This window comes from Gopherus flavomarginatus, chromosome 5 (assembly GCF_025201925.1).
Source record: "Gopherus flavomarginatus isolate rGopFla2 chromosome 5, rGopFla2.mat.asm, whole genome shotgun sequence".
Taxonomy (NCBI): Eukaryota; Metazoa; Chordata; order Testudines; family Testudinidae; genus Gopherus; species Gopherus flavomarginatus.
This window is the reverse complement of record NC_066621.1, coordinates 136,605,443-136,621,548: the sequence shown is the minus strand read 5'-3', so window position 1 is coordinate 136,621,548 and position 16,106 is coordinate 136,605,443. Positions and strand designations below refer to the sequence as shown.

The 16,106-nt window shown below is 46.4% G+C and overlaps 1 protein-coding gene across 1 annotated transcript in view; it reads right to left on the bottom strand.

Moving 5' to 3' along the window:
- YY1 (YY1 transcription factor) overlaps positions 1-12,617 on the bottom strand; it is a 51,638-nt gene extending 39,021 nt beyond the window's left edge. The window contains exon 1 of the mRNA XM_050954216.1: positions 11,703-12,617. Within this exon, the coding sequence (XP_050810173.1) occupies positions 11,703-12,396 (694 nt within the window). The 5' untranslated portion in view covers positions 12,397-12,617. The remainder of the gene's footprint in view (positions 1-11,702) is intronic.
- Positions 12,618-16,106: the final 3,489 nt, after the last annotated feature.

The window sequence follows — 16,106 nt, the reverse complement described above, 5'->3', positions numbered from 1 at the left end:
ACTTAGGACAGAAGAATCCATTCACTGCTACAGACTAGGGACCAAAGGGCTAAGAAGCAGTTCTGCAGAAAAGGACTTAGGGGTCACAGTGGACAAGAGGCTGGATATGAGTCAGTGTGCCCTTGTTGCCAAGAAGGCTAATGGCATTTTGGGCTGTATAAGTAGGGGCATTGCCAGCAGAACGAGGGACGTGATCATTCCCCTCTATTCGACACTGGTGAGGCCTCATCTGGAGTACTGTGTCCAGTTTTGGGCCCCACACTACAAGAAGAATGTGGAAAAATTGGAAAGAGTCCAGCGGAGGACAACAAAAATGATTAGGGGGCTAGAGCACATGATTTATGAGGAGAGGCTGATGGAACTGGGATTGTTTAGTCTGCAGAAGAGAGGAATCGGGGGGATTTGATAGCTGCTTTCAACTACCAGAAAGGAGGTTCCAAAGAGGATGGATCTAGACTGTTCTCAGTAGTACCAGATGACAGAACAAGGAGTAATGGTCTCAAGTTGCAGTGGGGGAGGTTTAGGTTGGATATTAGGAAAAACTCTCTCTAGGAGGGTGGTGAAGCACTGGAATGGGTTACCTAGGGAGGTGGTGGAATCTCCTTCCTTAAGAGGTTTTTAAGGGCAGGCTTGACAAAGCCCTGGCTGGGATGATTTAGTGGGGAACTGGTCCTGCTTTGAGCAGCGGGTTGGACTACATGACCTCCTGAGGTCCCTTCCAACCCGGATAGTCTATGATTCTAACTGCGTTGCAAAGACACCCTTGTATCATGCAATGTATTTTACTGATTTTGGTGCAACTCCACTGTGTATGCCAGACATTAAATTACAGTGACATTACAAGGATTCTGTTGTTGCATTTTATCTGGAAAGTGAAAGGGTAGAGATTACCTTGTCCAAATATCTTTTCAAGTGGCAGCCAGCCAGTTTGGAAGGAATAGTAGAAATGGTCATGTTTATTAGGTTCGATTATTAGGGTCCTCTGTACTCTGTGGCCCAATAGGACAAAATTCTACAGCAAACACTCCCAAGTGCCATGAAAAGAACCCTTAACTTCTGCAGACAGTATTTTTGTCTAGCTCTCCATTAGATACCCTTCATTTCCATGACCTGTTTTTTCCAGAGCCTCGTTATCTGGCTCCATCAATTACAGAGCAGGGAGAATATATTGTAATTCAAATAAATCCCACTTCTAGGAAAACTGGAGAATGTAAGGGAGCTGCAGGAAACTCCTAAAAGGACAGGATAGAAAGTCGCTGGTTGCTTGGTTCATTAAATGCCAAATTCTGCAGCAAAAAAGCCAAATTCTTGCATCCCTCCCTCCCCTACCAATCCCCAAGATGCCACAAATTTTGCAGTCTTTGAATCTCCTGACTGAGAGTTATTGTTTCAGGCCTTCTGTAAACTCAAGACGACAACATTCCATCACCTTATGTTCAATTTACCTTTTCAATATTATCTACATAATCACAAGGTTAGAATGTTTGTTTTAAAAAAGTTAAAATTCTGGAATAAAATTCTGTGATAAAGAATGAATTCAATGGCTGGGGAATACACAGGACCCTCTGCTAATAGTAATGTTCTCTTCAAGCCTTGCCATCAGAATCACAATCTCCTGCAACATGCTGACTTTCAGCACTGTTCTGGACAATGGCAAGAATGGTTAAAAGGCACAGAAACAGATTTCTGTGGCAGGACTGGTACAGCACATCTGTAGCCTCTGCTCACTGATCTCTTCTGGCAAAACGGCTTCTTAGTTATTATGTTTGGAAAAAAAGAATTGTTGCTAGCTTACTAAATTCTCTACTTATGTGCCAAACTTCTTGTTACAAGTTCCATTCTGCCTCATCTACTATTTACCTAATTGACTGTTTGGTTGTTTAATGTTCATTGCACATATTTTGAACAGGGTACTTCTCTGCCCAGGTCATCCAACCTGATTTATCAGATCACTAGAGATGCATGAATTGATCAAGTGCTACACATATTTATCTTGTCATGGTTTGATTTCAACATTTATGTGAGGCCACCATGAAACATGACAATGCCACTTAGATTACCTCTCCATGTCAACAAACATACAGTGCAAGGGAGAAGAAAGCTACAGTGTAAGGATCTGGGAACTGGTTGGTACTGTGACTTCATCCTCCATTAAGGTGGACTACCTATTAGTGATCAAGGTAGTATGCAGTCCATCTTGCACAGAAGTTCTTACATCACTTATAATTATTCCAAGATACACACGTTGCAGCAGTAGCCAGAAACCTCACCGGTTTGAGGCGACCAGTCTGCTCCTCCCTAGCCAAGCAACAACAGTTCAAACATTTGTCACCTCCAGATAGTATTTTGTTACACTCCACCTGGGGCTGATCTTGAAGGCCACCTGGTCAAGTAAAAAACAGGAGGTCAAAAAATGGAGGGAGAGTGGCAATAAAGAGTAGAACATGTGCATAAGGCACCAAAAGTAGTGTTTGCATGCACGTCTATGCTCTCACACACCCCTTGTAACAGAGCAAAAGCACCAAGATTTTATTTTAAAAAACTAAGCCAATAAAGTAGCATTAAGCAAAGCAGAACACAACTTCAGTTACTAAGCAAATGCTGAAGATGTGTTCTTCTCCCCCATTCACATACGCACCATCTATTAATGAGAGATTGAAAATTAGACCTTAGGATAGGAAATCTCACACTGGTCTAAGTCCTGGATTGGTACCAATGGAGTACTGAATTTGTCTAAACAATCCACACCAGATTGAAGGCACTTTCTCTCTGTCTGCCAGAGCTAGAAATGAATGTTAGCCACCGCTGGAAAGATGGGTGCCCAGCTATACAGTGATGGACTCATTTTCAACTGTGGCAGTTGAAAAAAATATCAACTTTAACTTAAGTCATTCTAATCAACTCATGCCTTAGCTCCCCATCTCCATTACAACCCAATTTTAGTAACTGCTACCTCACGCACGGAGACGGCACAAAGCTTTTTAAAGCTACTTGAGGCTTAAATAAGAATTCCAATTTTCAATGGAAAATGGCAACAAAAAACAAAAACATTTTTTCTGTATTTCACGGGGTTGCTTAACCTCTTCCTGAGCATAGAAACAGCAACTCCTCACAATATATTCAGCCTATGGGACCCTAACCTTTCAGCACTGTGCAGGATGCTGCAATCTCAAAGGTATAAATATGAAAAGGAACCATCTATAAAGGATTTTTTAAGATGGATTTGTATCTGATTCTTAATGATGTACGCGGGAGTTCTGAAAAGTTCATGTTCTTGATCTTTCTAAGAGGACAGATAAATCTGATCTTTAGTTTTGCTGGAGGACTTATGGGGTGCGTGCTCTCATTTTAATTGCAAAGTGCAAGTCTTTAACTGAACCTTTAACAAAAAACACCCTTTCTCCTATATGTTAATTATGCATTATAGTTAGTTTTAAATAGATGATTAAAATAACTAGAACAAGTTGACTACAAACTAAGGCTTTGGCTACACTCACACTTTACAGCGCTGCAACTGGGGTGTGAAAAAACACCGCCCTGAGCGCTGCAAGATACAGCGCTGTAAAGCGTCAGTGTAATCAGGGCAGCAGCGCTGGGAGCGCGGCTCCCAGCGCTGCACGCTACACCCGTAAGGGATGTGGTTTACATGCAGCGCTGGGAGAGCTCTCTCCCAGCGCTGCCGCTCTGACTACACTCACACTTCAAAGCGCTGCCGCGGCAGCGCTCCCGCAGCGCTGCCGAGGTAGCGCTTTGAAATTCCAAACGTAGCCATACCCTGAAAGACTAGGACTCTAGTTTAGAAACAACCAAGTGAGAAGCAACTTGATAGGTATTTAAAATAATTAATGTTACAAGTGTGAGATTTACCCTCACAATTGAAAGACATTACATTTAAAACAAAGGAAAGAAAATATTTACAGTGTACAGTTAGCCTGTGAAAGGGTCACAAATTCAACAGCAGATTAATACTTAAAGATCCCAAAAACATCCACTGTTTTATGAATCAGGATTAAAAAAGGTTATTGTCCTCTGCTTTAGGGTATAGGCCAATCACTACTTGCCTCAACCGGGAATAAGTTCTCCAATAAGCATCTTATTCCATAGTTGTCCACTACCTGGAGATTTTTGCACCTTCCTAAACTATGAATCAGGCATCTTCCTGAATTAGATGTCTGGTGAGTATGGCAGTTCCTGTACTCCTAATGACAGACAGCACTAGATGCTGGAGAGGGAAAAACAACCCAGAAGAGTCAGGAGTCAAAACCTCCTAGATGCTGTGATGTGAGGCTGAGCATAATCTTAAACTGAACTTTAAATGACCCACCTTCTAACTTCAGCATAAAGTCTCAAAATAAAACTCAGGAAGCCCACTGAAATGGAACCATAAAATTACCAAGAATACTACAATTTTTATAGTTCATGTATTTTGGCCCTCTCAGACTACTACATCTTGTACTCCCAGGGGTATTCTGTGACAAACAATTACAAATTCTACATATTCTATTTGTCAAAAAATCACACAATACACCTCTACCTTGATATAATGCGACCCAATATAACATGAATTCGGACATAATGCGGTAAAGCAGTGCTCGGGGGGGGGGGGGGGGGAGGAGAGGGCAGCAGGGGGTGGGCTGCACACTCCAGTGGCTCAAAGCAAGTTCAATATAACACAGTTTCACCTGTAAGACAGTAAGACTTTTTGGCTCCTGAAGACAGTGTTATATGAAGGTTGAGCTGTATAACCACGCCAGTTTCAATTAGTTTGATAATTTATTTCAAAATGCCTGTCAGCAAGTATGTCTGTAACAATACAAGCAGGAAGAAGTCCTGTGGCACCTTATAGACTAACAGACATATTGGAACATGAGCTTTCATGGATGAATACCCACTCTGTCAGTCTGTTAGTCTATAAGGTGCCACAAGACTCTTTGTTGCTTTTCCAGATCCAGACTAACATGGCTACCCCTCTGATACTTGATATGTAACAATACAGGTCACCTCCCCACCAAAAAACAATCAAGAAATGTTTTTTTTTGACAAATAGATTCCTAACGAGGCACATTAAATAAATTACTCAAAGTTCTATTTTAAACTACAGAACAGGAACATATTTCCTACTTCCCTCAGAAGCAAAGGCTTGGAGTCAGGGACAGAGGGAGAGGCTGAGCGAGAGGGAAGGAGCCTGGGAATGAACCTGGAGGGTTGTTGGGTGTGGGTGGGAGAAGTATGGAACAGGGTTTGGGTGGGGGTTTTTTTTTTTTTTGGTTGTTGGTGGAGGATTGGTAGGGAGTTGGGGAGCCTCACCCATGCAGATCCTGGCTAACCCCTAGCCTCTCTCATTCAGTCAGGCAGATAATTTGCCTCATCCCCATGCGTCCCTGCAACCTCCCATCTCCCATCCCCATGTGTCTCTGCAGCCCCCTCCTATTCAACTCCTGGTTCAATGCTGTCACCCCCACTAGCTCCTGAGCCCACACTCCAGTCTGTCTCCCCACTAGCCCTTCTGAATCCCAGTATGTGACACCCCCACCCCAGCAGACTCACGTGCCCTGCTCTGTTCCCGCTGTGAGGAATTCTGTTTTTCCCTGTTCCGCTCCACCCACTGGCTGTCATCTCTGCTGGCACCACAGTAGCCCCTGGTGGGCGAAAAGTGTAACTGCAGCACCTCTCCGGTAGAATCTATATGCTGCAGAGGGTGGGGAAATAAAAATCTGTAGGGGGGACATGAATTCTGCACAGGCACAGAATTCCCCCAGGAATAATCTTTATGTCAACTCCTGTCTGAGCATATGACACTTGAAAGTGTGTTTTTGAACACAATGCTCAACAGCTGAATGGGATGGCTTAGGACTAGTCTACTCAATTGCAAATTGTAACTGAAATTGCAAAATGTAACTGAATCAATGCAACTCTTTGGTGGTATTACCAAATTAAGATAAATCAATTTTAGCTGCTCAATCCTGTTTTAAGAGGCCTCACAGAAGTAAGTTACAATTTAGAGGCTAATTTAGTTGAATCCATGCAATGTGTGTATACCAGGCCCTAGTGTTCTAAGCTTAGTGTTTAAAACAACTCTTTCTGTAGCAACAATTTCAGTACTGTCTTCCCCAGTCTGCAGAGAGCTCCAGTGCTGCTCAGAGCTTTGACAAGCTTCAGTAAGAGTGCAATCTGACTGGGGTTTCGTAAGTTTTTACTGCTACTATCCAGAACCCAGCACTGGCCCTATTCATTGAAGATAAGGACTCAAATCGAAGCTGGGAGACTGGAGGCAGAGGTAGCTATGATGCTGGGGAGGAGGTAGGCGTAGAATCTCATTTCCCCAACTCATTCTCCCTACAACCAGGAAGCATCTAGTTACTCCTTCTCCTTGCTACCACTTCAAATTTATCAGGCACCTTTTAGCCAGATGCTAGCATGAAAGACTGCGATCAACCACAGCCCAGAAACAGCACCCTACAGTAGAAATCCTGACATCCTCTCCTTTCCACCCAGCGGAGGGAGGACTCCAGATGCAATAGCTTGGTGAGACAGGGCCCCTGGTCATCATCTTTATCAGTCTTTGGCTCATAGGTTTAAACTTCTGGCTATAAGGCATCTGAAAAAAATTCCCAAGCCCTCTAGTTGACTAAGTGAATGGGTGGTTGATGGAAGGAGACTGATCAGATAAACAGTATGGTAGTGGTTAAGTTTTGGAATGAGACGGGAATAGGACTAGAGTGAAGAGAAAACAGAATACACATTGCCAGAAAACAAAAATTGTAAGGTGTCAGGGAAACATCAAGAAACACAGAGGGGGAAGAGAGAGGCAACTTGACTCATTATAGAAAGGAAAAAAACAAAAAACAAAAAACTGTTTGCATAGCTCCTTACCATAACGAGGCTCCGATCCAGACTGCAGCCTCTGGGTGCTACTACAGTACATATTTTAAATACAGTGGGGTGTGAAGCCAGCAACAGAAAACAAAAAGCAACAGATCTAGTTTTTAAAAAATTGTGCATTCTTGTGCCACAAAAAAATCGCAGAATTTTCCTGGTTTATAAGAGAATCAGGGCCTTTTCCTCTCTAAAACAAACAGTACCATTCACCACACACGATTTTTTCTGATCATGAATGGCACTGAACGGATACGTTGGAGAAACTATGGACAGTGCAGAGAGGCTACTCAGTGTAGGAATACGCTTGAAGAGTTTATAGTAATTTTCAAATATTTCAAGAAATATTTAACAGATCAGAGATCATTGTCCATTGTCCTTCCACACATATGAAAGGAAGTAAGTCCCAGATGCAAAGCTGAAGTTAGCTTCAAGAACTGCCATAAAGCATTACTGTTTTCAAACTAACATTTTATTTAAAACCAACGTTGTGTTTGTCAAGTTCTGACACAGCAGAATACAAAAGGAAACATCAGAGCACTTTTATGGAAAGCCTAAATGGTTACCAATAGTGCTGCAACTAACTTAACCATACAACAAAACTAAATACTCAACTTCCTAGGTACACAGGCTCACATCTAATAGATTACTATACATGCATGATTTTAGAAGAAGTAAGGCAATGCTCATTTGAAGGAAAGATTTGAGCCCTAATTTAACAACACAGGTTTATCAATCACTTTAACAGCACTGGAAAATGGCACGTGCTGTTCATTTATATTGCTCAACAGCAGTGGTCACCAACCAGTCGATTGTGACTGACCGGTTGATCCTGGAAACTCTCCCAGTTGATCACAATCTCTAGCCGCTAAAAGTCCAGCAGTATAGTAGGGCTGTCACTAAGGCAGGCTCCCTGCCTGCCCTGCCCCCACACTGCTTCCAGAGGCAGTCAACATGCCCCTGCAGCCAGAGGGTGGTTGTGGTGGAACTATGATACCCTGGGGTCTCTGCACACTGCTCCTGCCTGCAAGCTCTGCCCCCGCAGCTCCCATTGGCTGGGAACAGGGAACTGCAGCCAATGGGAGCTGAGGGGGCAGTGCCTGAAGAGAGAGGCAGCACAAGGAGCCATATGCACTGCTCCTGGGGCACATGGGCCGCTTCTGGGAGCGTCATGGGGTCAGGAGCCTGCCTTAGCCCCACTGTGCTGCGACTGGGAGCCATCTGAGGTAAGTTTCCCCTGGCAGGAGCCCACACCCCAACCCCCTCCTGGAGCCAACCCCCCATACCATCTCCTGCACCCCAAACCTCTGCCCCAGCTGGGCCCCCTCCCAAAGCCAGCACCTTATATCCCCACCTGCACGCCAACACACTGCCCCAGCCCAGAGCCTCCTCCTGCACCCAAATTCCCTCCCAGAACCTGTACCCCAAACCCAGCCCTGACCCCCTTTCTGGATCCCACACCCCACCACTCTGCCCCAGCCCAGAGCCCCCTCCTGCACCAAAACTCCCTCACGGAGCTTGCATCCCAACCCCCTTTCCCAGGCTCAGCCCAGATCCCCCTCCCACATTCTGAACCCCTTGGCCAGAGTCCACGCCCCCTCCCAAACCCAAAGAAAGTGAATGGTGGGTGGAGGAGAGAAATTGATGGGGAGGAGGGGTGTTTGAGTGTGGCGGGACCTCAGGGAAGGGGCAGGGTAGATCTTGGGTTGCACTTAAATTCAAAAAGTGATCTTGTGCGTAAAAAGGCTGGAGACCACTGCTTGACAGTGTTTGAAGGCAGTGTCCTTGTTCCTCTTTGAAACCCCCAGATGCAAGCCACATAGAATCCTTATCTTGACAAACCACTTGTTTATTTTTCTCTGATGAGCTTTTTACTAAATTTCTATGTCACACATGAAGCTTACCAGGTAATTACAGACCTGTTCCACAGTCTGACCCAATTTAAGTTAAAACTGTGCAATGGTGCAAAACATTAAAAGTCACTAATTTAAACCTTGTTTAGTTGAAGTATGCAGTGTCAAACGTCTTATTTCATTATCTTTTATAACAACAGTATACTACTAACATGCTTCTACCCTGTTAAGGGAGATGGAGTTTTTGGGTATGCTTCTTGTGGAGTTATTCTGGTATCCATTCGGTTTATAATCTGAAAACAGACTTAACAATTAAGTCTCAGGACTATAGGTCACACAAGGGATGGACTAGCCTACTGAATAGTCTCGATGGCCCTCACAACAGTAATGACTTTGCTACAGCCAACTACACTGTACACAAATGCACTATTGTAGTACTTCAGCATGGGTAATGTCTACATTGACAGGAGGGGTTCTCCCATCTGTGTAATACACCTCCCTAAGAGGCAGAAGCTAGGTGTACAGAAGAATTCTTCCATTGTCCAGCACTGCTATGTCTCCCGGGCTGTGAATTTTTCATATCCAATACTCATACTGCAACTGAGAGATGCAGCTATGCCAGTAAATTCCTAGTGTAGACCAGCCCTAAAAAAGAAAGTAGCCCTCATTTCTAGCAAAAGACTATTACTAAAATTAAAAATAAGCACCGAACACCATTAGATTACAGTCTAAATACGTGAAGCGGTTAGTTATGCCAGTATAATTGAAAATTTCTGATGAACTGTTACAAACAGGGACAGATTCTCCTTATTAGCATAAGGAACAGAGTCCACTGAAATCAATGGAGTTTCTCTCATTTAAACCAGTTTTACATTAGGGTATCAGACTCATTCGTTATATCTATCATACTTCATTTAAACCAAGTACTAATCTGTATGTATAACAAGCTTTAAGCAAGCAACCTACTGGGCACTTTGAAGTGCAGAATTCAAATGCACACCAGCACTTGCTAACAGATGTTGACAATCTCCTGTAGCCTGTTAACTCGTTTTCAGCTATCTTAACAGTACCTTCAATTGACTGCAACTAGATATAGGCTCTGGCTACACTACACAGCTTACAGTGGCAGATGTGTTAAGATGTATTTTTTGTTCACACTGTCTCGTCTACCTGCTTGACCACTGTTGCATTCTATGAGTGAAAATTCAGAGTACAAAATTTTGTTAAAGTTATTACAACACTCAAGGTGAGAAATAGTTATCAGTGGAAGATGGAATTCCAACTTCTTCCTCGAGACTCATACAACAATCACATTAAAACAGCCAACTCTTCATGAACAGTGTACACACATATACACACACACAGTTTTAGCAAATAAATGATTTACTAATATATTTTGCTGGAGGGCAGGTGTTAATGTGATTCTTACAGAGAAGACAGTAAGAATTCTGCACTGATAGGCAACCTAATTTATTGTCCATCTCTTCCAGAAATCTACAAAACACTTCAAAAATAAGGGGGAAAAAACAATATTTGAAATAAAAAGACATTAGCAAAGCTGGAAACAAAATCAGGTCGATTCCTAACCCTGCAGGCACAACCTTCCACCCTCCCTATCATAAAAGGTTAAAATCTTGTATCATGCTAGATTTTACATTTATTTTCTAAGAATTTCTTTGACAGGTGATTTTTTTTTTGTATTTTCTCCTAAAACAGAGATGAACTGAAAAAGCTTCTGACACAGTTATCATCAAATAGGAAAAGGCAGAGGTGAAACATTTCCAAGCGTAAGACAGGATCCACAGCCAAACCCTCCCCCTTCCAACATGCTGCCAGGGACCAAGGCTTCTCTGACATAAGATCCACCCCCTTCCTGCAGAGCGGCTGACAGAGATCCAGGCTCCTATCTTGGGTATTTCTAAGGCCATTAACACTTCGGTAGCTGAGCACCCACTAGATATAGACAGAAGACGACCCCCCCCCCCCAAAAAAATCTAAGAAAGGTGTTTTCCTCTCTTAGCCTCCACCCTCATGTCAGGCAGAGGATCCACCCACACTCAGCCTCTCTTGCAAAGAGCTTGACTCAGTGCAGAGGCACAGCAGGGCTGGCTCGCCCACAGTGCTCACTCGGAACGAAAGAAGTTTTATGTGCCTCAGTGGGGTACAGGCATCCACCCCTCGCCAGGCAGCGCCCGGAACGCTCCCACTGCCCTGCCGACCAGCTTGCAGCACGAGAGCGGAGGCAGGCGGTGCTCAGGCAGCCATTTATCCTCCGCCGCCCCCCTCATGTAACGGTCACGGGCTGAAGTACACGCGTCATCCGGGGCTGCGGCCCATGTTCAGCATTAAAATGCAGCCCAATGGGGCCCCGGGTGTGCGGCGGCCAGACGGGAGGGGAGGGAACCGGCAGGCAGAGCGGGACGGGGCGCTGGTGGAGGCGGCTGCGAGCGAGCCGGCGCGGCAAGGGGAGCAGAGGCGGCGAGCCGACGCAGAGGAGTGGGAGTAGGGAAGAGAGAGAGCCGATGGCAGGGGAGAGAGCCGGGGAGAAAGAGAAGCGGGGGGGAGGAGATGGAGCCAATGGGGGGCGAGGAGAGGAGGCTGGGTTCACCCCGCACCGTGCCCGCCCGCACACCCCGCCTCCCCCTGCTGCAGAAACTACGCCATTGCGGCCTAGTCCAGGAGCCACCAGCGCGCTGCCTCCCTCTCGCTCCCCCTCCCCCCCGCCGCCATCTTGGCGGCCGCCGCCATCTTTCCTTCCCCCCGCCGGAGCCGGGCAGGAGCAGGAGCAGCAGCAGCGCAGACCCCGCCATCTTTTCGGGGGAGCCGCCATACTTGCCCTGGCGATGAACATGGCGGCGCCCATCACACACATCAAAACATGGCCTCCCTTCAAAACAAAACCGGCCCGGCAGAGCTGGTGGGCGCCCGGCGGGGCCTAGGGCCCGGGGAGGGAGGGGCCCGGCGCGCACTTACCCGAGGCCCACATGGTGACCGAGAACTCCCCCTCCAGGGTCTTGATCTGCACCTGCTTCTGCTCCCATTTCCTGCCTCCGCCGCCTTCGGCCCCACCGCCGCCTCCCCCGCTCAGGTAACTCTTCTTGCTGCTCTTCTTTCCGCTGCCGCCCTTCTTGACGCGGCCTCCGGACGAGGACGAGCCGCCACCCCCACCACTCTTGCTACCGGCGGCGGCCACGGTGACCAGGGTCTGCTCGATATACTCGTCCTCCCCGGCGGGGGCCGGCACCGGGATGAGGATCTGGTCCTCGAAACCGTCGTCGGCCCGCAGCCCGTCCGAGTCGTCTCCCCCTACCACCTCCTCACGGGTCTGCACCAGGATCACCTCCTGGTGATGGTGCAGGTGGAGCTGCCCCCCGCCGCCGCCCCCCGCGCCGCCGCCTGCTCCGCTGGGGTCTCCGTCCGAGACGAGCGGCTGCAGCGCGATCATGGGCTGGTGGTGGTGGTGATAGTGATGGGGCGGGTGGTGCGGGCCGCACTCCTCGCAGCATTCATCCTCATCCTCCTCGTCCTCGTCCTCCTCGCCGCCCACCACGGTCGTCTCGATGGTCTCCACCGGGATGGTCTCCACCTCGATCTCGTGCAGCTCCACGATCTCGGCCGGCATCTCCGAGCCGTCCGTGGCGATGTACAGGGTGTCTCCCGAGGCCATGGCGGGGCGAGGGAGGGGACGAGCGGGCAGAGGGTCCGGTCCGCTCCCCTCGGCGGGCAGGAGACGGGGCTCGGGCTCCTCTCGCTTCCCTTCCTTCTTCTCCTCCCCCTTCCACACAAACACCAGGCAGCTCCTCGCAGCCAGCGAGAGGGAGGCAGCCAGCCGCCAAATCCCGGCTACGCTCCCTCGCGAGACTTCCGCCGCTACCGCCGAGACGGACCTCAGCCCCTGGAGGCTGCTGCCGCCGGGAGTCACCCCCACACGCTAAGCAGCCTATCATACCGCGCCTAGCACCGGGGACACGCCTCTTCCACCTGACAGCCTACTGGAGAGCGTCTGGCCTCGAGGCCCCGCCTTTTACCGTAAACAGCCTATCGCTGGGCCGCAGGGCACGCCCCCTAGCGCCTCTCAGCCTATCCCTGCTTCTTGCGGAAGACCCGCGCCGACAGTGGATAGGGAGGAAGCTGTCACGCACTCCAAGTCCTTTCTTTTGCCCCTGCGGAGCGGAAACGGTCCAGGAGGACAGTTGCCGGGCTCGTGACCTCGCTTCCCTCCAAGTCTCTGTCACGGGCCATGCCGGAGCTGCGAGCGCCCCGGGGAACAAGCCCCAGTGCTGAGCCGGGGTGAGTCGCCCCCGTGGGGCTGCTGCGGGGCGCTCCCACCGCGTCCCTGGAAACCCGGCCGCACCGGCGGGAGGAGCCGACTGTGGTTCCAGCCTGTTCTAAAGAACCCGAGAGCTCGCACCTCCCGTCCGCGCGCTCCTGCCCTCCGAAATCCTGGCTCGGCATAGCTGGCAGGCGGCTGTGGATGTTTCCTTTTATTATTGCTAACGCTGGGGTCAAATAGCGCTCTCCAAAGCGAGCCTCATGCTGAGTTTCTAGCGCTTTCTAACGAAGTTGCATCTGATTTATAGTGAAGAAAAAGCACTTGCGGCGATACCGTTTTAGTATGTTACAGGGAATGGCTGTTTTAAACAGGATGACTCGCCCTGGCCAAAATAACATACAAGTGTTAACCGGAAGACGTGCACCTTAGCAGGAGGTGGTTGCTTTGGGATCTGTGCAACAAGAAAGACGAGGGGAAAACGATTGTAAATCTACAGTATTGTACAAGCTCCCTTAATTACTTTTACCCTGTCACTCTCGTTAAGCTGGCTGCTGAAGGAGAAATCCTATACTTGTGTAAAATCAGTTTTTGATCAAAAGTGAAGAACCCCTGGCAAACTGCAAAATAAACTGCTACTTACTTGCTGTTGTCCATTTAAAGGAAAACAGATAGGCTTTGTCTGCTAGACTATTCCCCCTCTACCTCATGAAGTGTCTCACTCATCAATGAGTGGACTGGGAGCACTAGTGTAGACCGACTGCTGTCTAGCCCTTCTGCTCAGAGCAGGTCCAGGCAACAGCAATCAGTAACACCAGTAGACAGTGACCTGACTACTCTCCTATCTTTGCTATTATTTAGGTAAATTTACAGTGATAGAAACTGGAGTGTTTTGTTTTTTAACTTTCGGCTGGTAGGACAGTAATGACTGAGAGCTGCATTTAAAGTCATCCTCTCAAGGAGGATAGTTGGGAAAACCCTGTAGTCTATTAAACAGATTAAACAATGTCAATTTAAATTTGGTTCATAGTTTCCAGTTTGTAAGCATGAGTTCCTTTTAAACATAAAAGCTTATAAAAATGACTCAACTTATTTGGAAATTCCACCCTAAAATTGTTTTAAAACTAAGTTTCCAGTACTGAAAACATTAAAATGAAACTGACTAAACAAAAGTGAAACTGATTTGATTTTCATTGTCCACCAGTAAAGTGACAGCAAATGGATTTCAAAACATTTCGTTTAATATTCTGTTGTTTGTAACAGGTAAGAATTACTGCACGATTATGATGGTTGTTTCCTTTTAATCCTTTCTGTTGCCCTAGGCCAAATTTAAAAATAGTGACACTCCCTCCATTCTACTCCACCTAATTACAAATAATAACCACCCCACCAACCTGTGTAGGCTGCCTAGTATACTTGTGCCAAGTTCAGCAGATATGAAAAACTTCAGACATGAAGTTCAAGTGATCAAAGAGCCTTACTGAAACAAGATGAAATCATATCAAAACAAGTACTATGAAAAATCAGCTGTAGCTTTTCAATGTGATATTAAAATATGTAGTAAATGTAGACTGCAACCAACAAATATCCTTATTTCCTAATAACTTTCTAACTTTCCCCTCTGATCCTTCCTCCTCTGTTTGACCTGATCTGCAACCCCTTGATTTTGGTAGGACTACCACACAAGGAAGACTTGTGGAATTGGGCCTTTAGGCCCCAATCCTGCATTGAGATCTGCCAGTGCAGAGTCTTGTACATACATGAAGTCCTAATGAAGCACTTCCTGAAGAAGATCCCTATGCAGGATCAGGGCCTAAGGTCTGGTCTAAACTAGTGGGGGGATCGCTTTAAGTTACACAACTTCAGCTACATGAATAACGTAGCGGAAGTCAATGTACTTAGAACTACTTACCATGATGTCTTCACTGCAGTAAGTTGACTGCTGACGCTCCCCCATCAACTCCGCCTCTCACTCCAGTGGAGTACAGGAGTCGACAAGAGAGCACTTGGCAGTCGATTTATCACGTCTTCACTAGACGTGATAAATTGACCCCTGCTGGATCGATTGCTCCGGAGGTAAGTGTAGACATGCCCTTAGATGGTACAGTGTTTGGAGTAGGGACTGTCTGAGGGGTGAAAACGTTATCTAAGTTGTATCTGAAAAGCACCACAAATCCATATGGGGCAGATTGGATAATGAAGGTCTACTTGAATTTTACAACTGTGTGGCTGCCTGCATGCTCAAGAGAGTAGGGGGAAAGTTGTTTCTAGGAAGACGTGTATACAGCACAGTGTTTTTCAGTAAGCTATCTCATTCAACCATAAACTAAAATCATGTAGTTAAAATACTGTTTGCCAATGAGACTGCTCCATCTTGCTCCTGTACAGTCGAACAATATTGAAGACAATCTCCTGAATTTGTAGACTTAAAGCAATGCAACCTGTATAATCCAGTGAAATGCACAATAACTTGGTTCGCTGAAGTGTAGAATTTAATATGAATAATACATTGCAGTTTGTTAGTTCTGTACAATTGCTATGTAGAGTGAATACTACATGTACAGTATAATTACCTGCTACTAAAGGTCCATAATTAGTAGAATCAGGTTGGGGAGGGAGGATGGACATGTTAAATGGGGCATTTTCCCATCCCCTAGCAAGGCTTATGCCAGATGGATTTTGTCCCCAGATAGTGACTCCAGGTATGAATGGATATTTTAAGTACTACTTTGTTTTAGCTTTCTTTCTTCTGAAAACACAACCTTTTTAGTCACTGAACTTAACAGCCCTCAAAAAAAGGACACATTGCTGAAAATCATAGGCTTCCTGCTGTAGTCATTTCACTTTCTTTGATTCTTCCTCCTTCCCCCCAAATTGCTCTAGAACCTTCTAATCCCAGCATTCCGTCCCTTTTTCTGTTCCAGGGACTTCAGCCCAAACACAGTTTATTGTGTGAATAGCTGCTGATGAAAAAAATGTCACTCCAAATACTCTGCATTTATGGGGGTGTTTTCTTTATCTTTGCAAACATGTAAGCATGTGTGCATTTAAATATAAAATTAAACAATAGACATTTGTTGTTTTCCCTGTTGTAATAACTTGAAATA